Below are 26,062 nucleotides of genomic sequence, written 5' to 3'. Positions count from 1 at the left end.
TTTTTGGCTGCCTTGCTCTTTCCAGACTCTTCTCCCTATTCCTTCTCTGCCAGGTTCTTTTTTTGTGAAGCAGGTGCTAGATAAATAATTAATAGGTGGGAAAACTTGTTGGAAATAACACAGCTCGCATTTATTTTTAAGCATTTGAGTTATAGAGCCCTGCTCCAGGTGCGTTCCAGGTGGGGAAAGTGTCTCTGACTGAAAAGGAGGTTCTGTGAGGTGGATGGGAGGCCACAGCCAGCAGGAGGGAGAGGACTTTCAGAAAAGCCTGTGCCCTGGGAAAGGTGGAGTATGGGGCAGGGGGGCTCCAGGGTGGGAAGTCCTGTGAAGGGGGGGGGGTGTGACCTGAACAGTGAGTGGAGGATGCCAAGGAGGAATCACAGTTTCAGTGAGGAACTGAGCTAACATCCTCCCACACTGAAATCCTGGGAGGAACTTGATTTACGTGATTGAAAAGACCAGGAATGCATTGCAGCTTCAGGCATAGCTGGCTCCAGGGCCCACGTGATCTTGTCAGAACCTGATCTCTCTCTCCTTCCCATTCTCCTTTGTTTTCCTCTCGGCGGGCTTCTTTCTCAGACAGGCTCTCTCCAAGCTGCCTCTGGCAGTTCCAGGTTTATATCACCCCACCGGCAGCTCAGGAAGAAAGCACTGCCTTTCCTGGTGGTTCCAGCAGAGTCTAGGAGTAGATTCACTGGTCTGCCTGGGCTGTGTGCCCTCTTGTTGTTGTTTTAAACAGCCATAATCTACTTTTTGTACCTACAGATTGACCTATTCTGAAAATTTCATGTAAATGGATTCATACGCTCGTCTTATGTGACCTCGCAAAAGCATACTGTTTTGTCCATGTTGCAGTATGCATCAGAACTGTGTTTCTTTTTACTGCCAAGTACTATTCCATTATACAGGTAGACCACATATTTATCCAGTGGTCTGTTGATGGGCATTTAGGTTGTTTCCGTGTTTTGACTGTTATTGGGTCTTTAACATGGACATTCGTGTGCACTCTTCTGCGTGGACACACGCTTCTCTTTTCCTTTAATTTCGTTCTTCTGTTGATTTTATTCCACGTAGGAGTGAAGTACGGTCATGTGGTAACCCTGTATTAAGCATTTTGAAGTACTCTGTTTTCCAAAGTAGCTGCACCATTTTATATTGCCATCAGCAAGGTATGAGGATTCTAAGTTTGTCACATTCTTATCATTGATTGTTACTGTGTGGTGTGTGTGTGTGTATGAAGTGATGTCACATGGTGGTTTTCATTTGTGTTTCCCTATTGACAAATGATACTGATGGAACATCTTTTTGTGTGTTTATTGGCCACTTGTATATCTTTGGGGAAATATCTATTCAGATCCTTTGCCCGTTTTAAAATTGGGTTGTCTTTTTATTGTTGAGTTGTAAGCGGTTTTTGTCTATTCTGGATACAAGTCCCTTATCAGGTATATGATTAACAAATATTGGGGCACCTGGGTACCTCAGTCGGTTGAGTGTCCACCTTCGGCTCAGGTCATGACCTCACAGTCCATGAGTTCGAGCCGCGCGTCGGGCTCTGTGCTGACAGCTCAGAGCCTGGAGCCTGTTTCAGATTCTGTGTCTCCCTCTCTCTCTGAACCTCCCCCATTCATGCTCTCTCTCTCTCTCTCTGTCTCAAAAATCAATAAAGGTTAAAAAATTTAAAAAAAAAAACAAATATTTTTTTCTCGTTCTGTGAGTTGTCTTCTCCTTTCTTGATGATGTCCTTTGCAGAACCTAAGGTTTCATTAATACTGATGAAATCTAATGTACGTATTTTTTCTTTTGTTCCTTAGGCTTTCTGATGTCTATTAAGAAAGCTTTGCCTAGGGGCGCCTGGGTGGCGCAGTCGGTTAAGCGTCCGACTTCAGCCAGGTCACGATCTCGCGGTCCGGGAGTTCAAGCCCCGCGTCAGGCTCTGGGCTGATGGCTCGGAGCCTGGAGCCTGTTTCCGATTCTGTCTCCCTCTCTCTCTGCCCCTCCCCCGTTCATGCTCTGTCTCTCTCTGTCCCAAAAATAAATAAATGTTTAAAAAAAAAAAAAAAAAAGAAAGCTTTGCCTAAAACAGGGTCACTACAATTTATTCCTGTTTTCTTCTAACAGCTTTACAGTTTCAATGTTTCGATTTAGTTCTGGGACTCATTTGGAGGTAGTTTCTGTATGTTATCAAGGAAGAGGTCCAAGTTTACTTTTACATGTGGATATCCACATGTCACAGGACTGTTTGTTGAAAAGATCATTCTTTCCCCCACTGCATTGTCCTGGCATTCTTGTGGAAAATCAGTTGTTGGCCATGAATGTGAGAGCTTATTTCTGGATTTGAAGTTATTTTCCATTGATCTAAATCTCTATCCTTACCTCAGCACCATCGTGTCTTAATGACTAGAGCCTCTGTAGTAGGTTTGGAGTTGAGAAGTGAGCCCTCCACCTTCGTTCTTTTTCCAAGATTGGCTCGACTACTCTGGGCCCCTTAAATTTTCCTATGAATTTTAGGATAAGCTTATAAAGACTGTTTAAAAAAAAACAGCAACTGAGATTTTGGTAAGGCATTACGTTGAATCTGTGATCAATTTGAGGGATGTGATTTTTATAACAAGGTGGGATGTTTTTCCATTTATTTAGGTCATCTTTAAGTCACTCAGCAATGTTTTGTAGTTTTTAGAGTCTGAGTTTTGTGGTTCCTTGGCTCATATGTACATTCTTGAGCCAATCTCTGTGGCCAGGGGTATGGAACATTCCAGTAGCTGGACCTGACTCAGGTGTCATGTCTGCTTCTACAGATGGGGAGCGGCAGCAGTGGGTGGGGGGGCAGCCTCTCCCCCACCACATGGACTGAGAATAGGGAGCAGGAGATCTTTGAGAGGATTGTTACAGTGCTCTTACCAGTGGCATGGAGGGGATGGCTGCTGGGCAGGCAAAAAGAAGAAACTGTCGGTCATAATATCTTAAAATCGAGGCTTCAGTAAAGGCACCTAAAGGGATATGGAGGCACTGGATCCAGGGTTTAAAAGGCTCTTGTCCATTTGCTTCCTCCATAAAAGAAGACATGAAGAGAAATCCCTGAGGTCTGTGGCATCTTAGGATACAGAAGTGAGATTGTGGAATCTTCTATTTACCAAAGGCAGCACATTAGGGATTTAAAGTAGGGTGGGTTTGGGAATGTCAACTCTGGTCAGTGAATGGAGGTAGTGAAGGCTTAGCTGGGGAAGTGGGATCTCCCCGCCCAGACAGCCTAGGCTGACTCCACACCATCCCCCACTTCCGCCCCCAAACAAACAGTGCATTCACTGAAACCGCATTCCGCCTTCCTCGGGTGCCACTCCTGAAGCTTCTCCTTCATGCAACACATGTCTGTTCCTTCTAATCTTCAGTTTTGCATTCTTTTGTCTGACAAAGCTGTGAAATAGTGAACGCCACGTCTCATGCGCTCATCAGCTAGTAGAGATGATGATTGTACTAAACCCACGTGTTATTTTGAGATAGAAATGCCCTGGCAAAGTGATAACAGCGATGGTAATAACACAGACGGAGCACTTACTCTGTGCAGGCATTGCAGCTACTGTTGTTATCCCTCTTTTAAAGATGATAAAACCAAGCACCTCTTCCAAGGCTAGAGATCCAGTAAGTGGTAGAGTCGGGATTCCAACCCGGGTGGTATAACCACCACCAGCTCAGTTTCTTTACCAGGAAATCACGGAGTTGAGCACAGCGTATGGCACAGAGCAAGCCCTCAGTAGATGATAGCTGCTGTTTGCAGTCAGAGAAGAATCTTTACTGTGCAGAGCAGGTGACACTTGGCCCCGTTGTCCCAGGTGTGGGCAATGACCAGTGTAGAATCGAGCCCTCTGCCTCCTCCATTTCTCCGCACGAATTAGCTGTGGTAGGGCTAGCTGCCGCAACGACTTTCAACCCCAGACTTTGAGTTTGTTCCTTGTTGACCTTGTTGTCTGATGTTTGTGGTCAGCAAGTGGTTTATACAAAGGCCCTGAGTAGACTTGGAATATCACTGAGCCCAGCTTTGAGGTTTGCCTCTTTTCATTAAATAGCTTGAATTTTTCTAAGTTGGTTTGCATCACCTACTCGCTTGCTGACTGCAGTAAAAGTTCTTTTCGTAGAGTGGCTCCTTGGACATCCGCTGACTCAGCACCTGAGATGTATTCAATGCGATCTCGTGCAAGGAGTTCCAGGCTGCGGATTGGGAGGAAAAACCACGCTGGGCTTTCAGTTCCTCTTCTGTAAGAGGTGGTGTGGGCACCACCGTTTCATTTTTAACTCCCTTAGTTTTGGCATTGGTACCCTCTGGCATTGGACCAGAGGGCATGGTTAGATACGTGGATTCTGAAGTCAGAGGGGCCCGGGTTTGACTTGCGGTTCCTGTCGTCGAAAGGATGTTTGACCTTAGACAAGGTTTTCACCTCAATGTAAAATGGGTTTTCCTCGATTTCCTCATCTGTAAAATGGGTTTAATAATAGTGTCCACCACCAAAGGTAGGATTAAACAAGTGGAAAAACTGTGTTAACACCGAGCCTCACACCCAATCAACTCTCAGTAAATGGCTGCTCTTGTCACCACCTCCAGTAGTTTAAACAGAGGAAGGGGAGCTGCTTTGTTGAATTAGACCCTCCCCTCACCCCCCAGTTAAAGCCCCCACCCAGGACACTTCTAGGGAGCTCTTCAGGAACCTCCTTGGAAATGATTTTTGTAAAGTGATCTCTACACCCATCGTGGGGCTCGAGCTCACTACCCCGAGATCAAGAGTCACACGCCCCACCGACTGAGCCAGCCAGGTGCCCCTGCAGGGACCTCCTTAGAAGACTCCTGAACGTCAGAAGTCCCTTTGGTTTCAAGGGACGAGGTCGAGGAGCCTGCATTCAGTCTTGGCTGTCAGGCAGGTCTGTGCCTCGGTGGCCCCCTCTGGCAGTGGGGTTGGCAATGGCTGTCTTGGCATTAGCAGGTTATTTGAGGTTGGAGGGGAGTGTCTTTTGGAGGAGGTTTGAGAGAAGCAAGAGGAAGGGGCCACAGTGCCCCCAGGTCTCTGCAGCATGCCCGACAGAGAAACGGGACAGACACAGCATCCCTGACCTCGGACCCCACCAGACGGTGTATGTCCCTTCTGCTTGCTGCCCATTGGCTAGGGCTGCTCTCCTGACCCCAAACTCCCTGCGGAGCATATAGAGCAGAGAGGTATTTTGTGTGTACCAGCTTCCTACGCTACAGTCTCATGCACTGGTGTGCGCCAGCTCCTAGCACCTGCTTGGCACATCATGTTGGTTGAGTCAGGCATGATGACAGCTGCCACTCTCTTACAGAGAAAGGAGCGAAGACCTCCAGCTGGGGCGTGTCTTGACTAGCTAGGTTGAGTCCGTATCTGACTCTGATTTCATTTTTACTTCTTAAGAGAAAACTCCAGGGTCCTTGTCCAAGGTAAATAAAACTCCCAAGTAAAACTCGAAAATAATCCCTTTATCCTTCCTGCTTTATCTTCCCCATTTGGTTTTTTTGATATTGTGATATGATAAGAAATATATGTTTAGTCTTTGTCCCTGGTTCCTGGCACAGGGCTCCTAAAATCCTTCGAATTTTCTGATGGGGTGAGGGGAGAATCTTTTGATACAGTGTTGGACTCAGTCTTGGGTCCTGACCCAAGAGCTTCTAAGACCATGGGGATCTCCTGAGGCTAATGAGATGAGTGGTGGCTGGGACCCCTAGAAGCCTGCAGAATGGGGCTGGCCTCCAGAAGGGCCAAGACATGATTAGAGGGTTAGAACGTTCAGCCCCGACCCCTGACCTCTGAGGAGGGAGAAGGCTGGAGATTAAGTCAATCCCCAGCGGTCGGTGATTTAATCAGTTGTGCCCATGCACTGGAATCTCCCTAAAAATCCTAAACTGTGAGGTTGGGAGATCTTCACGTGGGTGAACACATTGAGGACCTGGGTGGGTGGTGCCCCCAGGGGACGCAGGGACAGTCCACACCTCTCCTCCTCATCAGTACCTTGCCTTATGCTTCTCTCCCACTTGGCTGTTTTTGAGCTGTATGCTTTATAATAAACGGGTGATGTTAAGTAAATTGGTTTCCTGAGTTCTGTGAGCCATTATAGCTAATTACTGAACCCGAGGAATGAATTATGGGAATCCTTGATGTGTAGCCAGTTGGTCAGAAGTACGGGAGCCTGGGATTTGGGATTGGCATCAGAAGTGAAGGCAGACTCGGGACAGAGCCCTTAACCCATGTAGTCCCATGCAGACTTCAGGCCGTTAGCGTCAGAAGGGAGTTGAATCATTAGACGACCGGTTAGTGTCTGGAAAGCTGGAGAATTGGTTGCTGGTGTGGGAAAAAAAAAAAAAAAAAGAGGAAAAACCCCTCTCCATGTGGTATCAGAAGCATCATGGAGAAACACAGTTCAGGTTTGCATGAAACTCAAATGTCCTCAAAGGTAAGGCTGTTGCCCTCTACCTCTCCCACCCCTCCAGTGCCCAGCTTGGTAGCAGGCCCAATGCATAGGCTTTGTGAACTGAATGGAACTTTTGGAAACTTCTCTCGAGAAAGGGGATGGTGTGGGACAGCAGAGTGGCTGGGCCTGGAAGTTGGAAGGACCATTCTAGCGTGAGCATAGACAAGTTAATTCCTCTCTCTGTCTCAGCGCCCTAAAATAGAGACACCCTCCCCCCACCCCCAACCACAGAAGTGTGTTTTTGAGGGTTAATGAAATGCCATATTCTGAACACCTGGCCTCAGGTGGGTGTTGAGTCTATAGCAGTTACGGTCAAGGGCCCTGTTACAGCCCCAGGCCTGCTGCGGTGGGTGAGCCAGGCCCCAGCCCTTCCCAGGGGGTCTGGAGCCTTTCTCCAGAAAGGCGCTCTGCCTGCAGAAGCCTGGAACCAGCCCCTCTCAGAAGCCCAGCTTGATGGCCGCCAGCAGGGTGGGGGCCATGGAACCAGCCTTGCAGGGGTCTCTTTTTGATGACCTATCGATTTTTTTTCTGTTGTTTCTGGATGGCTTGCAGATACATTTTCTTTGGTCTGCACCATGATCTCCAGGCATTTGAGTCAGCGGCCAACTGATCTGAGAATTGAGAGATTTTGCCTTCATTATGCCTCTCCCAGCCTGTGGCACGAGCAGTTAAGAATTGATAGTCATCATAGAGGCTGCAATTAAGGCAGAGATGGTCCCCCATAATGCCGCTGTCGCTGCTCTTAAAACCTCTGAGAATCTCCAAACCAGACCCCGTGCGACCATCACACTTGTAGCCACCAGACTGTGAAATGGTCTGGGGCCTCGTGAGGGGACCGGCCTTCTGTCACGAGGGAGCGGCTCTGTGTGCCATCTCTGCCCAAGGGCTGCATGGAGGACTGTGGACAGGAGGAGAGCGGGGCCCCGTGGGGCCCGCAGGCAAGGCTGGAACATAAACTACGGGAGAGCACTCCGAATCTCCAGCTGGACTGTCACGGCTCGGTCTCTGTGTCTGCAGTCGTCAGACTCGGAGCTTTTTCAGGGCGGAACACACGTGCACCCCAGATCCTGCTGGGGACTTGGGGTCTGATGGAGGCAGGGCCTGGCCGTAAACGGGCGCAGGCAGGAAAATACTGCCGCTCTCCTTTCTGTTTCCTCCTTACCTCGGGTACAAAAAAGCGCAAGTGAATGCTGTTCTACAGCTCCAATAACCTGACCCCGCTGGTCACCCGGAGGCCCCCAGCTCTGTGTTTCTCCTCTCTTAGCCCGGCCGCCTCCCTTTCTCCTCCCGCTCTCCTCCCTGCCTGCCGCCAGCGGCTGCTCCAGCGGGTTTGGCTGTGGCTGCAGACATGTTGGTTTCCTTCTAGACTGTTGCAGTTGCTGTGTTTTTTTATTTGCCTTCACGGGTGTTGCGCGTGAGTCTCTGTTCCTTTACTTGGCGTACTCAGCACTCTATCTCAGCTCCATTCACAGGGCTGCCTCTACCTACACTTTGCTCCTGTACGTGGTGATTGTATCTTGGGGGGAGCGTCAGCCACGTCTCACTTCCCCTGTGGCCTGGAGGGGCCACCCAGTGGCCCCTGACTCCAGAACCAGGCAGCAGTGAATCTCGCTGGGTGTGACCCCTGTGGTCCTGCGTGAGCGTTCTTCCAGGATAGATCTCAGGATGGAGTCAGTCTGGTGCGTAGTCGACTATATTTAATTTGACCAAATAATGCCAGGTCGCTGAAAAAAAACGTAGAGGCAGAGGGAACCTGAGTTGAGCTTCATTCTAAAAGAGGAAATTCATTGCGTATGGAGTGTCCGCTGGGTACTGAGAGGACCCCCAGTTTCTGCTTTACAAGCATGATCTCACTCGGTCACGCGGCGATTCTCCGAGTCTGGCATTCTCCATATCTGCATCGTGCAGCTGGAGAAGCTGGGGTCCAGGGACAGCTAGTGACTTGGCCACGATTACTCGGCTAAACAGTGGTAGGAGCTGAGCCCGCCTCTGAGTGGCTCTGGTGGGCACATGATGCGACTCTCCCGAAAGAATCCCAGGTCCTGGGGCTGGCTGTCATGAATTTGAGGAGAGCGTCCTGAGTTCAGGAGCCTCTGACGGGCTCATCTGTCTCACACCGGTGGCTTTGTGTGGCGCGCTCTTTGTGTTTTGTTTGCTCTGCCTAGTCTTTAAATATTTTTACAATTTTTTAACATTTTAAAATCTGAAGTTTCACATAAAAATCTCAGCGATCCTGCAACAGTGGGCCCGAGTTTATGCCAGGCCAAGTTTCTGGGATTACAGGAGTGGTACCCCTTCCCAGCTGGCCCCGTCCCCGTCGCCCGTCCTGTGGCTCGTGTCACCCACAGTTCTGCCGAGTTTGTGGTTCTGGAAGAGATTTTCATCTATGGGCAACACCCTTCTTTCCTTTCTGAGTTCTTCCTATTAAATCCACGAACCAGCCTTTCCCCTGTCCCCAGCTGCTGGGCCCGCACTGTCCCTCGGCTGCAAAGTCAGTGACGGAGAAAAATCGTGCTTAGCTGCAGCGGAGCCTGCTCCTGGCCTGCCAGGAGAGATCATCTGTCGTGTCCTGCCTGTGTCCTGGCCCAGCCTGTGCCAGGCACCGTGGAGGGGGTAAGAGATGCCGCTCCTGTGTGGCACGGGGATTGGGCAGGTGGCGGGGGGAGGGGGGAGACAGGCCGCCATACCCAACCCGTCTCCAGCAAAAGAGGCAGCGGCGAAGCCTGTGCACCGAATCGTCCCTTCCCACAGACGGGGGTTCTATTGATACAAAGGTGAGAATTCCTCCAGCCACAGCCACTTCTCACTGTGTGGAGTGGGGGCCGGGGGAGTGTGTAGAATGACAGTATTTGGTTCCCTCTGTGCGAACTATAGGACCAGTTTCTTTTGGATTTCTGTCTTTAGTAAAGCTGTAGGTCCCCTGCAGTTGGGAATCCATTCATGCCGAGAGGCAGGAGAGTATCGTGGGTGTGAGCTGAGCCCAGCTCTGTTCCCCCACCAACCCCTCACTGTAGAGAAGGCGCTTAATCTCTTAGAGCCTCAGTTTCCTCATCTGCCAAATGGGGGTGTGAGTAGCCAGTTCCTAAAACCCTTGCAGCGAGATAATGCAAGGAGGCACTTCAACTAGGGGTGGCACACAGGAAGCTCACAGTAAACCGTGACCTAAGTATTGCTCTTTCTGTTGCTCTCAGAAGCTTCTGGGAGGAGGGTGTACACGTAGCTCGGGCCTGTGTGGGTTTTCTGTTGCTTTTCCGAAAGAGCGAATTGCTTTGTTTCCTGAACGCGCAGTCGGCGTCTCGCGTGGGTACGCCTTCGATGCAGGCGGGGTCAGGCTGTGCTTTCTGTTCTGACGTTCGGCGAAGTCCACCGATAGCGGGTGAGTGCTGATGGCCAGCCGCCGTGCTGTACCTGCTGTATGCCAGCCCCGGGGGTCCGATCTGCCTCCCCCGTTTAGTTAGGTCTCATCACCCGTGGGGCTCAACACAGCGCGCTCAGCGGTGTGAGCAGGAGGAGGAGGGGCTCTGGGACCAAGGGGAGGAGCGCGGCTGCCAAGCCTGTGGCCTCTTCCCTGAACGAAGCGCGGACAGGACCCGGGTCCAAGAGTCCTCTTGAGTCTTCCCTTTTCTTGCCACCACGGGCACTATTTCACCCCGAGACCGTCAGAACACAGCCTTGGGCCGCCGACAGAGTCTTAAATCTGCCTGCGCGTCGTGCGCAAAGCCCTGATTCAGACACTGTCCGCAGCCCCTTGGCCTTTCCACGGGGGTGTCAGCATGCGCTTTTGACGGGGTCAGCCGACCTGGTTCACACTCCACCTGTGTGATTCCCCGGATCCCAGAGCTTGGGCATGGCCCTTCTGCCCCCCGCACCTCTGATTCCCCATTTGTGAGATGGGCTCATGGTAGGACCTACCTCGGAAACTCATTTTGAGGAAACTCTGCTTGATAGTTAGGTACAAAGCACTTAAAACACGTCACGCAGTAAGTACTCCTGTGTTCGATATTACTATGCTGGCTGTTACTCTGTGTGCTTCTGCTGTGCAGATGTTTTTAGGTCATGGGAGCTCTGTTACTCGTTAGACAGGCAGGGTTCATGGTTCCTTCGCCTTCCCCACACCCGGGTGCTTCACCAAATAGGGGGAGGCGGTTGAGGGCAGTTGAACGGGTACAATTTGGGTCTGGAAGGCCAGATTCTCAGTTCCAGCCTTCCGTGTTTCCTATGGATTTGGGAAGCGAGATCACCTTGGAGATCGTCCGTTACCACCTACGCAGAGGCTCAGCAGTCCAGCAGACTCTGCGAGCTCCCTGTCTCGGAGACCTGACACTCCTTCTCCGTCCAGATCCCAGTACCGCTTGTCGCCTTTGGGTGCGGCGAGTAACGTCTCTACCCTCTGCCCGGGAAGGAGGATGCCGGGTCCTGGACCTGTCCGCTCCCTTCGCACATGAGGAAGCTGAGGCTCAGAAGGAACCCGGCATTCCCAGGGACGTGCACAACATGGGAGGCAGCATGAGACCAGGACCCGGGTGCCCAGCGTGTGACCCCTCACCTGTCCCAAGGCACAGGGAGCCTCAGCTGCATGAGACAAGGACCTGAGATAGGTTGTCACCCCAGGCTTGAGGTGAAGACACTGGTCTCTCTGGTGTCACCTCATAATGGAGAGTTCTAGTCACTAGCTTTTCATGCCCGTGAGCTTGGAGGGTTTGCCCCGCACTCACCTCTAGAGCTCACGCCAGCTCCATGCCGTGGGAAGACGCGGTGGGAAAGGGATGGGCGGTGGGTCGGAGGAGGCTTCTCTGGGAACCGCCTGGGTCTGCAGAACAGATCCATGGGGAAATGCAGGCTGGACAAGAGGTAGACCAGAGCTCACCCACAAGGCAACCCAGAAGCCTGCGATAGTAGAGCCTGGGACCCCTCTAAGGGCAGATGCAGTTTGCATCTGGTGACGTCCCCGCCGGGGCCCCAGGAGTCTGCTCTTCCAGGTAGCCTAGGGGCCCTGCTCTCGTTCGTGGCCGTCACCTGACAGTTGAGAACGGCTTACCCTTCCGGGAGCAGATGTGCATGTTAGCGGAGACTCTGGCGGCACCGCTGCGGGGAACTGGAGCCCCAGCTCAGTGGTTGTGGTGTGGTCTCTACACCGAGCCGTGACCTGGGCCTGCATTCCACCTCCAGACTGCTCACCCACTAGCTCCGCGAGCTCAGGCCGACTCCTTAGCTTCTCCGTGCCTAACTGTGCAGCCGGAGAGGAGCCGAAGGGGCCTTGGAGGGAGCGGCACATGCATCAAAAGGTTCAGCAGAGTCTGGTCAGTCCACACTTACCAAGAACCTGCTGGATACCAGATACTGTCACCAGGCACCGGAGACATTATTGTCATCACCGCACAAAAATAAAGGGGTAGGGAAGGCGCCACAGTGGATAAGAGGGCCTCTTACTCGAGCATAAGGGACTTTGGGAGGAGATGGGGAGACGCTGACAGGAGCCATGCAGGTATCTGGATGGAGGGCATCCAGACGGAAGCAGCAAGTGCAAAGGCTCAGAGATAGAAGCAGGCTTGGCGTGTTCTGGGAGGTTCCCCAGTAATGAGAGTGGGTGGAGTCCACGCGGTTCCCCAGTAGTGAGGGGAGTGGGCGGACACGGGACCCAGGAAGACGGGAGGAGCTGGGGCCTGGTGGCCTTGGTGCCGCAATGAGGACGTGGGGATATTCTAGATGGGGGGCGTTGGGTGGGGCAGGAGGCGCTCTGGCCCCTCGTCTGCCAAGAGCCATGCCTCGTGCTCAGTACTGCAGATGGAGAGGGCAGTGAGCAAACCAGTCCGTGTCCTGGAGAAGCTCCTGGCCGACAGGAGAGACTTCCGTGTGGAGTGACGTGAGGCCACCATGCGCTTGGGTCCGGGGTCTGTGGCCAAAAGGCGGCAACCAGCTGTCCCAGGGGGTTGGGGGAAGCGCTTACGTTAGACAACGGAGCTTGAGTTGGGAGGCGACAGCCTCTTCCTGGGGTGTGGGACCAGAGCCCTGCCCAGGTGAGAAGGGGCGGCCGACAGGCCCGTGGCAGCTGGGTGACAAAGGGCCTTTGGTGCCGTGAGAGGGACCTTGAGGTTGACCTCGGAGGCCCCGGGGAGCCCCTGGAGGTTTCTGCCCAGGAAGCGGACGGGAGCGGAGCTTGAGGTGACTCCTTGCACCGGATGCCGAGGCACCTCTGCCCAGTCACTGGGACGATTATCCTGGAGGCCGAGAGGGGTTTAGGGTCTGCCCTTGACGTTCCATGACTGGCCCATTCGCAGCCCACCAGACTCAAGAGGCACTCTGGGGACGCATGACCTGGTGGGTGTGCTCCGCAGCACCCCCCACCCCCGTCCAGTTTCAAATCCCAGCTCCGCCCGGACTCTTTGTGAGCCTAGCAGGCGTTCATTTCTCTGTGCCTCCGTCGCCCCAGCCGTGAGGTGGGGTGGTGGTCCCAGCCCCACAGGAGGCAGCCAGGAGTAAGGGGTAAATTCATGGAAAGCTCTCAGAGTGGTCCCTGTGAGGTGGGAGCATCAAACCGTCCCCCCTTCCTCTCCCCTGCCGAGTTCCCCAGCCCCCATGTGCACCTGTTGTCTCCTTCACACCTCAGTGACTTCCGGCCTTAACCTGGGACTCCCCACAGCCCAGCTCCAGCCCTGCTTCAGTCTGTCCACGCCTCCACCCAGCTTCCTCAGTCCTGCTTGCCACCTCCCCCAGACCCTCATCCTCGGGTCTCCCCCCTCCCTCCCCCTCGGGAGGCTCCCCTGGTCCCTGGGCCTCCCCCCTGCCTCCCCCTCGAGAGACTCCCCTCACCCCTGGGCTCTTGCCCCTGGGCCTCCCCCCTGCTTCCCCCTCCGGAGGCTCCCCTCGCCCCTGGGCCTCCCCCCTGCCTCCCCCTCGGGAGGCTCCCCTCGCCCCTGGGCCTCCCCCCTGCCTCCCCCTCGGGAGGCTCCCCTCGCCCTTGGGCCTCCCCCCTGCCTCCCCCTCAGGAGGCTCCCCTCGCCCCTGGGCCCTCATCCCTGGGCCTCCCTCCTGCCTCCATCTATGGAAATCCCACTCACCTCCCCAGACCAAGGCCCAGAGTGCCTCCTGCTTCCCAAACCCTCTCCCACACCAGGCTGGCTAGAAGGAAACACCACCTTCCCCTAGAAGCTCTTCTGTTTTGCCACAGAGTTTTGTTAATGAAATGCCTGCCTGTTGCCCACCACTGGGCCCGAGCGCTGGTGCTGTGACTTGTCATGAGTCTCGTGGGCCCCCAGTTCAGTGCTGGGCCCATCGGCCTCCTGGAAACATTAGAAGAACAAAGGGATTCTAGGTTGCATCTCTCGGGGCGCTCTCATGGTGGCCTCTTCTGGCATCTTCTCCCCACAGGCCCTGGTGCAGCCTGGAGTCTAGGGAGCGTGGCTGGCGAAGGGAGTCCAGTGTCTGGTGCCTGCCGGCTGCTTGGATGTATGAACGATGTGTAGAGCATCTCCTGGCCGTGGGCTGTCGGAGAGGGAGACTGTGACGTCCGTAGGGTTACGCCTGTCTCTTGGATTGCTCCGTCCTTCCTGGCCCATCACTGACTACTTGCTCGGTGATTGATGCTGGGCTTGAGCTGCTGGGGTGAAGTAATTATAATCACCAGGACGTTGCTTCCCTTGTCCCTTCAGAAGGGCAGTGACTCTGACTCCTGAATTTGTGGGTGTCTGTGGAGACTGAGGGCACGGAGTCCTCCCCAGGGACACCTTAGAGACACATCGCAGGCTTCCTCTCCCTCCCCTGCCCGAACTCTCCAGATGAAGCCTTTTCCTTCCCCTCTTGGCTTCTGCATTCCAGCGCAGGAGCACCTGGGAAACAGCCTAAGCGAGGCCTCTTTCAACCAGCCAGGTCACTCATCCGGCTGTTCAGCCCCGGTGTGATCCTCGGGACACCCCCCACCCCCCACCATGGCCCCTTGGAGCCCGTTCTCAGCATAAAGATGAGAAGCACAGTTACCTTTTCCAAGTTTGCACTCTTATTGTTTCCCTGAGTTAATCAAGTAGAGATGCTTCCTGTAGCTTCGCTAAAGATACCTGGTCAGAGGCTTACACAAGGGGCTCGGTGGCGTTCAGGAAGCTGTACGGGGGTCCATCGTGTGCGACAATTCATTGCTCTCGGTTGCCTCCATGGAAAGTGTTGAAAGTGGCAATTGCGTGCATTTTCTCTCCTCACTTCCCAATTAGCGATTGCATAACAGTCTCCCTGGAAACAAGTGCTCAGGCATCACACCCGGAACACAGCAGAGCTTGCTGCTTTGCAGCCCGCGAGCTATGCCTGCTGCCGGGGGCGCTGAGGCCTGTCCCCGTGTCCCAGGAGGGCGGGCCTGGGCCTGCGGCCTCCATCAGCAGCGTCTGCACCTCCCGGCTGACCCATACGTGAAAGGAGAAAGGCAGGTTTTCAGTACCCCTGAGATACAACCCAGTGACAGAGACCAAACAGAGCTTGTCAAGTCTGGAGAGTCAGAATTGCTTTTCTGTCTCAGGGAAGGAGTAGCTGATGGTCACTCTCTTTTGCTTGGAAACACCCATGGTCCCGAGGGTAGAGTCCACGTTCTCTAACTTGACCTCCTGGCCCGCCCCTGCCAGCTCCCCCGCCTTGTTCCTGCATCTGGACTCCGTCCCGCCGCGGCCCTTGGCCCGCCCTGGCTGTTCCCTGACCGGCACCTTTCTGTCCCCCAGCCTGAGAGCAGACGGATGCGCATGGGCCCAGGAAGCAGGCGCAGGAGTTGTGAGCACGTAGGTGCCGACTTCGCCCTCTGCCTCCTCCTCCTCTCTCCAAAGTGCCGTCTCTGTGGGCCTCTGTGGATTAAAGCGCCTATGGAAGAGGCGCTCCCCGGGGGAGTGGTAACCACCACCACCCCCACCACCCGGGCCAGTCTGTTTTCTTTCCTCCTGTCCAGCCCACACCCATCTCTCCCGGAGCACTCACTGGGATGTATTCGTCTGCCCGCTCCTGGTCTCCTTCCCCAGGAGCCTCGAAGCTCCTCAAGGGCAGGGGCCCCGTGTGTTAACCGGCGCACATTCTTTCGAGGCACACCGCCTCGGACAAAGGCAGGCATACCCTAGAACACCAGTGAGCGTGTCATGCGTGAATCCGCAGAATTGGCCCGAGTACCTCTCCCAGCACGTGGCGCAAATCTGGAACTCTGTGGCTTTGGCAGCGAAGTTAATCTCTCATTCAGGGCACACCTGGTACAGAGAGGGTGGCTCCGGTGGCCCTCCTTCCTGCAGGTGGTTCTGCCACTTGGCCCGCGTGGCCTCCGCACTCCCAGAGGAAGACGAGAGGTGGGGAGGGTTGCAGGGTGCTTGCCTTTCTGTGGCAAGCCCTGGACGTGGTTGCCTCACGTGGCATCCACCAGGCCCGGTCCGTGGCTCCCACCTCGCCACAAGGACACTGGGAATCTTGTCTTCCTTGTTCCCAGGAAGAAGAAATGGGCTGGGTGAGCCAGTCCCCTCAGAATTGGGCCTGGGAGGGACTCTCCTAGCCAGAGGATCCTCATGCTGGGCGCCTTGGGAGTCTCATCAGTGTTGCGGAATTCTCCAGCCAGTGACACAGTGTCAGATCAGCTGACTCTGGAGTAGCTGCTTCTCAACAAGGCCTCAGCTGCTCACTCCTCCTGATGGAACCAGACCTCCAATTCATTTTATAAAATGCCATGACATTCTTCGATGAAAATAAAAACGGACTCTGGAAATGCAGTCACCCCTGCCCACCTGGCAGGCAGCTCCCAGGAAGGGTGGCCCCAGGGCAGGTCCCCTCAGGGGGTGTGGGGGCATTTGGCTGAAAAGGCCAGCCCAGGGAAGACCATGCCAGAAAGTGGAGGGGCTGGGGGGGCCGAGCGTTTGCTCTAGGAAGCGTGGCTTATTGTCTTGTTTACAGTGTGCCATCGTTTTTAAAATTGCTGCTCTTGATGTGACTGTGTCCTTGTCTTCTCGAGACTCAAAATGAAATTAACCTTTCTGGAGGAAGGCAAATGCTCATAGTAAGATAGCCCTGAGTGTTCTTTTCAGAGGCAGAGGCGAGGACTGAGCCCCAGCACTGCTAATGGCGCTAGGGTCACAAAACAATAGGGCCACCACGGCTCAGGAGGGGGCCCCCAGAGGAGTCTGGCAGGTTCCTTGAGTTGGCTTCCATCCCCTCCCTTCACTTCTCACACTGCAGCCCGAGGAGCCCAACCAACGAATGGAAATCTGTCCTGTCCCCTTAAGCACTGGACCGACCCTGTGGGGACAGGCTCTGACAGGACAGTGATCTCCTCCAGGGCGCCCCCGTGTGACAAGTGGAGTCTCTGAAGAACCAGCTCCCGGCCTTCTGTCTTCTCCCTGCCTGAGGGCATTTGGAGGCTAGCCTCCTTTCCTCCATACCACTCCCCCTCTGGGGTCTTTGTCCTCTCTCCTTGGACTTGGCAACAGCTTTCCAACCACTCTGCCTGGTGGCCTGCTTCTCCGCCCCTGAATTCATCCCCTATGTTTATTCTATTATCTTGCAGTGAATGCTTATGGGGCTTCTCATGATCTCCACACACTGCATTGGGCTCTGTGATACTGGGGGGAACCAGACAGGTAATGGCCCTGCCTCCCTGGGACGTAGATCGTTCAAGGAAGGTGGGGAAGCTAGAGGCACATGATGAAGCAGTGGTGAGGACCTTGAAGAACAGAGAACAGGACATCGTTAGCAGGGGTATTCTGGAGGGTCTCTCCGTGGTGGGGGCACAAGAGTAGAGACTTAAATGTCAAGGTATTCCAGGCCAAGGGAATGGCTTGGGAAATGCCTAAAGCATCAGGGGCATGGGTCATCACCTCATCCACATAGAAGTTGCTGGTGGATCGGCATCAGTCACAGCCTCCAGAAGATGCTGATTACCAGGCGCTTAGCCTGGGTTGTCCTGAATGAGGTGGGCCCATCCTTGCCACCATTTTATGGATGGGAAGCCTGAGGCTCCCACTGGTTTAGCCACCTGACCGTAGATGGCAGTGTGGGTCGCGCTTCCCGCCTGAGGGACTGTCATCTGGTGTGATCATCCCGCGGTGCGGTCTCTTGGATGGTTTTCTAGGGGCCCACGGAGGCCAGGGGACCAGGGAGAGCGGGCCGGCAGACATGCTGGGTCTGTGCTTCCAGCCAGCGAGGGCAGGACTGCTTAGCTCTGAAATCGTACCAAAGCCCTTAGTGGTGAAGTATCACGGTGGCTATCATTTTCTGTAAGATACCTTCACCAAAAGCAACGGTGAGGCAAACGTGGAAAAGGGCTAAGACTTTATTAGATAAAGGGTTGTGGGGATTTGTGGTACCGTTTGCTCTGCTTTATGCAATTTCCAGAATAAAAAAAAGAAGGTAAAAATGAAAGGACAGTCATGGGAAAAAAAGGTCTTTCGTGAACGGTTCTGCCCTCTTCCCTGCCCCACGGAGCTCTGCCAAAATCACGGGCAAGGACTCGTGAAGCGGATTGAGACCCGAGGGAAGCGATGTCCCTGGTAGAGGTTGGCAGTCGGGCACCAGCGTCGAGGTGACAGGCTTCCTTCCCTCTGCACGATACATGGCTTCAGCCAGAGCTGACCCCAGGTGGAATCTCTCTGAACTGAGTTCTGTCTTAGGGAAGCCTGTGGTTTGCAGGACCCGTAGGTTTCTCTGCTATAAATTGGAGAATGTCTTCTGGATTGGGGGTGGCTCTGACTGTGCACTGGTTGGAGACCTGGGACCCTGCCCATCTGTCTCCCGATTCTGAGCCCTCGGGCATGTGCCTTATTCTTTCTGAGCCTCCGTCTCCAGCATCAGATGGGAGCGTGCGGCCCAAGGAAAGAGCTCAGTGCACAGTGTGAGTAAAGATCCCGCAAATACCCGTGCTTGCTCTGAATGGCTCAGGTAAAACTTGCCCACATGTCAAGTTCGGTGCTGCCACGTTGGGTTTTCTCAGGGGCTGGTTAGGGTTCCAGGGCCCGGAGCTCTGGAGCAATGAGTTCTTGGAAGGATTTGGGATTCTTCCAGGGTGATCATCTTTCCGCCACGTCACTCCTGCCCCTGGGACCTTGGTGAGAAGAGGCACTGAGACCAGGGAAAATAGACACTTTCCACCCCTGGGTAGCTTCCTCCCACCTTCATTTTGAGCATTCTGACCTCCCTAGGATCCTGTTGCCCAGCCCAGCCCCATAGGCAGAGTGGGGAGCCTTCCCCCATCTCCCCTTCTTGCTTGAGAGGGTGTTAAGTATTCCCTGCTGCAAAAACGGAGAGACTTCTGGGGCTCACAGGCTCCTTGGTGGTCCTCCGACAGCCTCTCAGGTGGGCCTGTGGGCTTCTCATGCCCCTTAGAACTTAGGCCCGATGGACTCCAATTGGCACTATGTGGCCACAGGAACCCCCTTCCCCAGAAAGAGCATCTCAGTGCCTAACGATGGGTCGAAACTCGGAAGCCATAGAGCAGCACCTGGCCATCAGACCAGGAACGCAGCACAAGTGGCTGCAGCTTGTGCCATGACTGGCCGCTGGTCTCCGGCCTGGCGTGCCTCCCGCCAGGCCACGGGAGCCCAGAGCCCCTGTCTGGGGCCGCGCTGGGCCGGGACTCGGAGTGGCTTTGGCAGCCCTTAGCGCTCTCACCCTCTGGAGGAGGGCCGGGCTGAGGCAGCTCGTGGAGGAGGGCCGTGCTGAGGCAGCTCGCGGGGGTGGCCCTGGGCAGGAACCCCTTGCTGTGACCCGGAAGGGATCCGGGGAGCCCGCCGGCCGCAGAAGCTCTGTGACCTTTCCTCCCACCCCGTGTCCTTGGAAGGGCTGCCGGGTGAAATACAGGATGCCCGGCGAAATATGAATCTCAGATAAACAGTCATTTCTTAGTTCCACTGTCTCCCAAATGTTGCACGGGAAGGTTTTATTGTGTGGCGTAGAGTTGAATACTGAAAAATTATTGAGTCATGAATTATTGAATATTGAGTTATGAACACTGGAAAATTATGCGTTGTTTATCTGAAACTCAGATATCGCCAGGCATCCTGTGTTTTCATTTGCCAAATCGGGCAGCACTAAAAGAATCCCCCTGCCGTGCTCAGGTCCTTAGCAGGGCCTTGTGGGGACTCTTCTCTCGAGATCTGGGCACATACCGGGATCGGGTGCCTCTGGGCACGGCCTCATTCAGCTAACTGTTGACTGAGCCCCTCTTTGAGGTCACCTCCACGCTGGCACAGGGCAGAGGGCGGGGCTGAGGGCCATGCTCCATCCGTGAGACCTTGTGCACAATTCACCCAGACCCTCTTAGGCTGCCACTTCCTCATTTGTCACGTGAGAGTAGTCCCCTCTCTTCTCATGTTCTTGTGAGGTTGGATGACCTCATTCCTTCCCCTGCCCTCTCTCTCCCCTTCCCTTACTCACCTCATGTGGTTCTTCCATCTAGGAAGGGCATCACTCTCACAGAGAAGGAGTCTCCTGCCCCCCACGCTGGCCAGGGTTTCTTTGTGATGAGCCACAGCCCCCTGGTGCAGATCTGCATGAGCAGGACAGGCCACACAATCTCTGGGGCCCCTTTCTTCAATATCGTTAAGGATTTCAACCCTGGGACGGCAGACTGTCACCCAGTTGTAGTTCTTGGTAGGCATGCTTGGGCCACCAGCCCCGCTGCCGAGGGCCAAGCCGACACGACAGTGGAGGGTCAGAGGACGGAGCCCCAGAACACCGAGGGTAGAGACTGCATAGACCCGGGGCCCTGTGCCTGCCTCCCGAGCCATGCTGCACGGCCCCCAGCCTGGCATGGTCCTGTGCTGCCCAGTGTCATGGTTTTTCAAGGGAAGATGGAACTTCTCAGTACAATCTTTCTTCTTTCTTTTTTTAATCTTTTTTGTGTGTGTGTGTGCTTATTTATTGGAGAGAGAGAGAATGTGCACATGCCATTGGAAGAGGGGCAGAAAGAGGGAGAGAGAATCCCGAGCAGACACATGTCAGCACAGAGCCTGACGTGGGGCTTGATCTCACAAACCATGAGATCGTGACCTGGGCCGAAATCAGGAATCAGACACTGAACCAGCTGAGCCACCCAAGTGCCCCATCAGTAAAATCTTTCTTAAAGAGTGATGACTGATTCATATTTTAGAAACTTCCTATGATGGTAAATCAAACACTGTCTCTGGGAAGCAGCTTGGACCTGTGTGGTGCCTGGATTTCTCTGTGAGTCCTACACTGGCCTGTGACCTCCACCAGCAACACAGCAGTGACTGGCTTTGCTCATTGTTAGGTCCCCTGGCCCCTTCACTGCCTGGGCACATTGAAGGTCCTCTGTAAACAACAGGCACAGTTGCTAAGACTTCATTTATTCATGGGAACACACTGTAGGTGGTTTCATGGATCTGTTGTCCCCCTCTTAGTAATAATATCACGAGCGTCTTCCCTGTTGATTCAACAGGATCGCACGTGGGAAGCCTTACGTACACCCTTTGCTCGCGGCAGTCACTCAGGTCGACTTGAGCCGTCTGGGTGATGACCGATCGCTGTATCTTCTGTGGGTGGTTTTCGGAAGAGGAAAGAGTGAGCGCCTGAGCGGCCCTGTGTGTCTGTTTTCTCAGGATGCCAAGTTTGTGGAGGAGCGGAGGAAGCAGCTGCAGAACTACCTGCGCAGCGTCATGAATAAGGTCATCCAGGTGGCCCCCGAGTTTGCCGCCAGCCCCAAGAAGGAGACCCTGGTGCAGCTGATGCCCTTCTTTGTGTAAGTACTGTTCACATGGGCGCTCTGCCCAGCACTTCCTCCTCCCCCTCCTCCGAGGTTGGCAGGCGAAGTGCGTGGCCATCATTGACACACCGGGGCCCAGGTGTTGTTCCCCGAGCCGCACGAGCTGAGGCGCTATGCACTTCCGAAAGGGCTTCAAGACAGCGGGTCAGCCGATGAGCGCTGTTGAGCTGAGGTTTGCAAATAAATGCAGGCCTGCATGGCTTTCTACCTTCCACGTTTTGATCAAAGCAGAGAGTAATTTTCTCTGCAGCTCACAGAATCTTCCAGAACCAAATCAGCCTGTCACCGTTGCTTCAGTGGGTAATGGATGCAAGGGAAAATTCTCAGACTCCCACTGCTGCTGACTTAAGTAATACTAATATGAAAATAATTTTAAGTGTGAGCTAACTTAAAAAATTAGGTATACATTTCTTATTCATATATCTCTTAAAAAAGTGAACAGGAATTGAAAGACGTTTGTTGACGTGTCAAGCACTTACAGAATCATCACAATTTAAAACTGTCAGCACAACAGATACTGATGTTGTTTTGAAACCGAAGCTTTGCTCGCGTTGGCCTGGAGCACACTCCTTCCTTTGCCGCGTGCGGCGCCCGTGTATCTGGGGGCCAGCTCCATGCCCCCCCTCTTCTCTGGTCACATTGCTGGGGACATGTCTGTGCAGCACCTTGGGGCAAGTGGCCGTCCCTTGATGTCACTACTTGATCGCCGAGGAGTCCGCTATACCATAGAACTGGAACAGAGATGATGGAATAGTTGGTTTTTTTAGAGCCTTCAGATGCTATAGAACATAATCGTATCATTTCTAGAATGTTAGCATCATAGGGAAACTCAAGATGTAAAACTCTGTACGGCAAACCTGTGGATCCCCAAAAGTGGGATTGGGACCCATTAGTTGAGATGCGCTGGTTGGGGCTGTGTGACGTGCTGGGGTGAAATAAGTGTTTCTTTTCAGCGTAGCTCTCGAGAACAGTCCGCTGAAGGTCCAGGGGTCTGTCCTCATTAACGGTGATGCTCTGACCTCAGCTGGGCTTACCCTGTTTATGTCTGCCTTGGGTCCCACCTCCCGGCATTTCCAGCTTGAACTTCCGACCAGGCCGACGTTGGCCAGCTGCCCCTCTCGATTGCAGCTTGCTCATGTTTTCCTGATTTTTTCAGGGCTTTTGTAAGACGACAAAATTTGTATTCTGCATCTGGTAAAAGGCACCTTTTTTTTCTTTTATTTTTTTAAGGATATATTTTTGAGAGAGAGTGCAAGTGGGGGGTAGGGGAAGAAAGAGAGGGGCAGAGGATCCAAAGCAGGCTCCCCACTGACAGCAGAAAGCCTGACGCGGGGGCTCGAACTCCCAAACCACGAGACCACAACCTGAGCCAAAGTCAGACGCTCAACTGACAGAGCCACCCAGGCGCCCCACAAGCCATCTTTTTTTCTAAACGCTTGCTATGGAAAACCACATTTTGCATTCATTCCCTGGTGATGCTGGGGCTTAGTCTTGCTGTTTGGAAAGCGCCGTAATGGTTTGTGAAGGGAGTTCCCGTTCTTTTAAAGGCAGCCACCTGGCCTGCGATATGTGTTGGAAATTAACCTGTCCCTGAGTCCTGTGAGTTTGAGCTAAATTCCCCAGTGAAAACCAAGTTAGGCGGTCCTAAGACCCTGATGCGAAGCCAGGCCACCTGCCCCAGTCTGAGGAGAAGAGACTGCTCACAGGCCAGCTGGCGTCCCTCCTGCCTGCCGTGGGCAGCCCGGGTTTCTCTGATTGGGCTTTTACCAAACAGCGGCCTGCGGGATCGTGGAAACTGTATGTTCATCGAGCAGCTCAGTGTGCTGGGGGAGCTCGGCCGTGCGGTTATGTTCATCAGAGCTGAGGGAGAAACCTTCTGTGTCTAATTAGCACAGAGAACAGAAAAGCACAAAGAATCTCAGTCAGAGATTGTGGCAGATGACGCCATGTTGACGCCAGACTTCCGCGGAAATGCTAGCCTAGACCCCGGTCGGAATTAAACCACTTGCTCCCTTTGGCTTTCCCGGGGTCCAGATGACGCTGCCCGGCCCATGTCTATCTTTTGTGAGTGAGGTGGGGATTCCAGGTTGGAGTGTGTAGATTGGTTCATTTGGGGGTAGACAGAAGGTGAGCAGCGGTGCGATTTGTCGCTGCTGGTAAGTCTCCGTGCGATGATCTCCTGCTTGTGCGTGCCTGGCGCTCAGCTCACATCTCGCTCTGAGGAATTTCTGATTTGAAAAACCCAAATCTCTCTTGGTTAAGGGCATAAACCCTACAAAGGATAATTATTCTCATAAAACTTGACAGACGTCCTCCGTTCTTTCAAAAGCTGACTCAGGATTCTAAAAGTCCCTGTTAGCTACTGAACAGAAGTAGGCGTGTTTACTAAGGAAGGTGCCTCCGGTCCCCTTCCATGTGCTGACTGCTGACTACAGGCACCGGCTCAGGGGTCCCCTACTTGAACTCATCTTCCCAGTCTTCCTGAGAACCTATTAGGTGGCACCCTATAAACCTGCCGATAAAAGTGGCAATTTTGTGAGGTTCCACTCAAAACTGCTGAGCAGAGCGAGGCCCAGAGAGGTCCCCCGCTGACCCCAGGGTTACCCAGCCAGCGCACGGGGAGCCCCAGGTGTTCGGTGCCACATCCCGTGTTTCGGGGTAAACCTTGGAGCCTGTGGAATGAGCCCACCCCGCCCCCACCCCCGATCTTTTATCTGACCAGTCCAGTGGAGTTTTGGTTTTTGTTTACTTTTACTGAAGTGTCCCCAACCTCAGAATAGCAGTGTCAGATCACGTATCAGGCTTCTCTGGAAAACTGAGACTCGGTCCTCGCGTGTTAGGGACTGCACATGTGTGTCCTCCCCAAAGTCACGTGTGGAAGCCCTAACCCCAGCGTGATGGTATTTGGAAGTGGGGGTTGGGGGAGGTAATGAGGTTGACAGGAAGTCATAAGGGCGACACGATGGGATTAGCGCCCTTACGAGGAGAGGAAGAGGCGCTGGCGTTTGCTCGCTCGCTCGCTCTCTCTGCCACGTGAGGACACCGTGAGCGGCAGCCATCTGCAAGCCAGGAAGAGAGCCTTCACCCGGAACTAAATCTGCCAGCACTTTGGCTCTTAGCCTCCAGAACTGTGAGAAATCAGTGTCTGTTGTTGAAGTAAGCCACCGCAGTCCGTGGTATTGTGTCACGGCGGGGGGCAGACGCATACGCCCCCGTTCAGCACCCCGCCACCCTTGGCTGTCGCGGAGCAGTGCTGCCTGCCCTCACCGAGACCCCCGCCCCGTTGCCTCCTGGACCCCGAGCCGAGCCTTCCCCTTCCCCTGTTGGCCTTTGGCTGCTTTTCTCCTACGCTCGTTTGCGTTTCCTGCCTGGCCCCCAGCAGACACTCGGGCGCGCAGTCCTGCCTCTCACCCGCCGCTCAGAGGGCCTCTCCATACAGGCTGGATGGGAGACCGGACCCTGTGTCACCCAAGATGCGTTCGGTTTGCACGCTGCTCTCGCGCGTGTTCTGAGAGCTGCCCCACTGCCAAACTTCCGAAAGGTGGTCCCTCTCTGATTTGGGGTGGGCGAGGGGCGGAGGGCAGGGGACTCAAAGCCGGTGCGTAGAACTTGCTCCGTTTTCTTCATAAATCTTCCTTAGAGCCTTTAGGCTTGTGGGGCCCAGCATCCAGCAGGACCCGCTTTTGCACGCACGTCTCCACTTTGTTTTTCTTCTTTCGGGTGTCAGTATTGCTCTGTGTTCTGCAAGGGGCATCCCGACCTCCAAGTAATCTGCCATCTGCTCCGATCTGAGAGCTGAAGAATCGGCTGGTCGGATCTGTTCTCCAAACCTCCCCGCCTCCCACCGCCGTCCCCGCCAGGGCCGGCAGCAGACCGAATCAGAAAGCCGGGCGGCGGGAAGCAGACCGTTTCTTTCCCATTTTGAACTCTGTGTGTCGGGTGGGGACCGGAGTCTTCCCGCCCCCCCGCCCCAAGATGGTGAGCAGGGGAAGAGCAGCCCCCTCCGGCCCCCTCCTTGGGAGCCCCGTGTCGTTTGCACCCCCCAGCATTCCAGGGAAAGGTGGGCGCCAAGACGTGACGCGTGGCAGATGTTAGCAGACGCCGCGGGGACGTCAGGTACTCTTTTGAGAGTGCGTTAATGAGGGAGGCTTGGATTCCAAGAACTCATCCTGCGGAACTGGACCGCACATTGGTGAAGGCTCACATGATTTCTTGTGCTGGCATTTAGCGCATTATTAAAATGTTTACTGCAGAGCAATTCATCCTGGGGGACTGCATCACGGTCGGCTGTTTGTGAAGGGGAGGGAAAAGTTACAGGGGTGAGGGCTGGAGTAATGTAGGTCACAGCACTAATTCCCAACTGAATTTTCAGCAAAAAGTGTGGCCGATGTTTGCCCCTCTCACCACCCCCCTCCGCTGCTGCACTTGCTCCGAAAGCTTGTTGAATGTATTTTTTGCCAAAATAGGAGCTGCCATTTCTCCCAGTGAGCAGGGGTGTAGCCTGGGGATGAAATGCCCCCCGCTGCTCACCACGAAAGGATTACCTGAATCCCAAGCTGAGACCTTTCACTTTGCAAGTTGCTGCTGATAGAAATTACTTAGCTCCCTCCTAGGGACTTTTAACTCACACTGCTTCTCTGGGTGAGCCTGAGCCTTCCAGGCTCCAGAGTCCTCACCGTGGCCCAGGTGCCACAGAGGAGTGCAGACCCGATTTGACAGATCTCAAATGTGTGGCCAGACCTGGGAGACTGGTTAGGTGTGGACAGTGTTTAAAGTAAAACATGAAGGTGAGTGACTTTTGATGGGACGGTTATGCCCCACATTGGCACCTTTCCAACTACCCAGTCGGGCTTCCTTGATTTCCATCAGCTGCCA

The 26,062-nt window shown here is 54.1% G+C and overlaps 1 protein-coding gene across 4 annotated transcripts in view; it reads left to right on the top strand.

Annotated features, from left to right (window-relative positions):
• SNX29 (sorting nexin 29) overlaps positions 1 to 26,062 on the top strand; it is a 499,251-nt gene that overhangs the window by 435,474 nt on the left and 37,715 nt on the right. For 2 of the 4 annotated variants that reach the window (XM_047839171.1, XM_047839172.1), the window contains exon 20: positions 21,024 to 21,163. In XM_047839171.1, coding sequence (XP_047695127.1) covers positions 21,024 to 21,163 — 140 coding nt within the window. Of the gene's footprint in view, positions 1 to 1,074; positions 1,293 to 21,023; positions 21,164 to 26,062 lie in introns of those variants that run through there. The other 2 variants (XR_007147865.1, XR_007147866.1) reach the window with 2 other exon arrangements.

This window comes from Prionailurus viverrinus, chromosome E3 (assembly GCF_022837055.1).
Source record: "Prionailurus viverrinus isolate Anna chromosome E3, UM_Priviv_1.0, whole genome shotgun sequence".
In the NCBI taxonomy this organism is placed as follows: Eukaryota; Metazoa; Chordata; class Mammalia; order Carnivora; family Felidae; genus Prionailurus; species Prionailurus viverrinus.
This window is presented reverse-complemented; position numbering and strand designations above follow the sequence as displayed.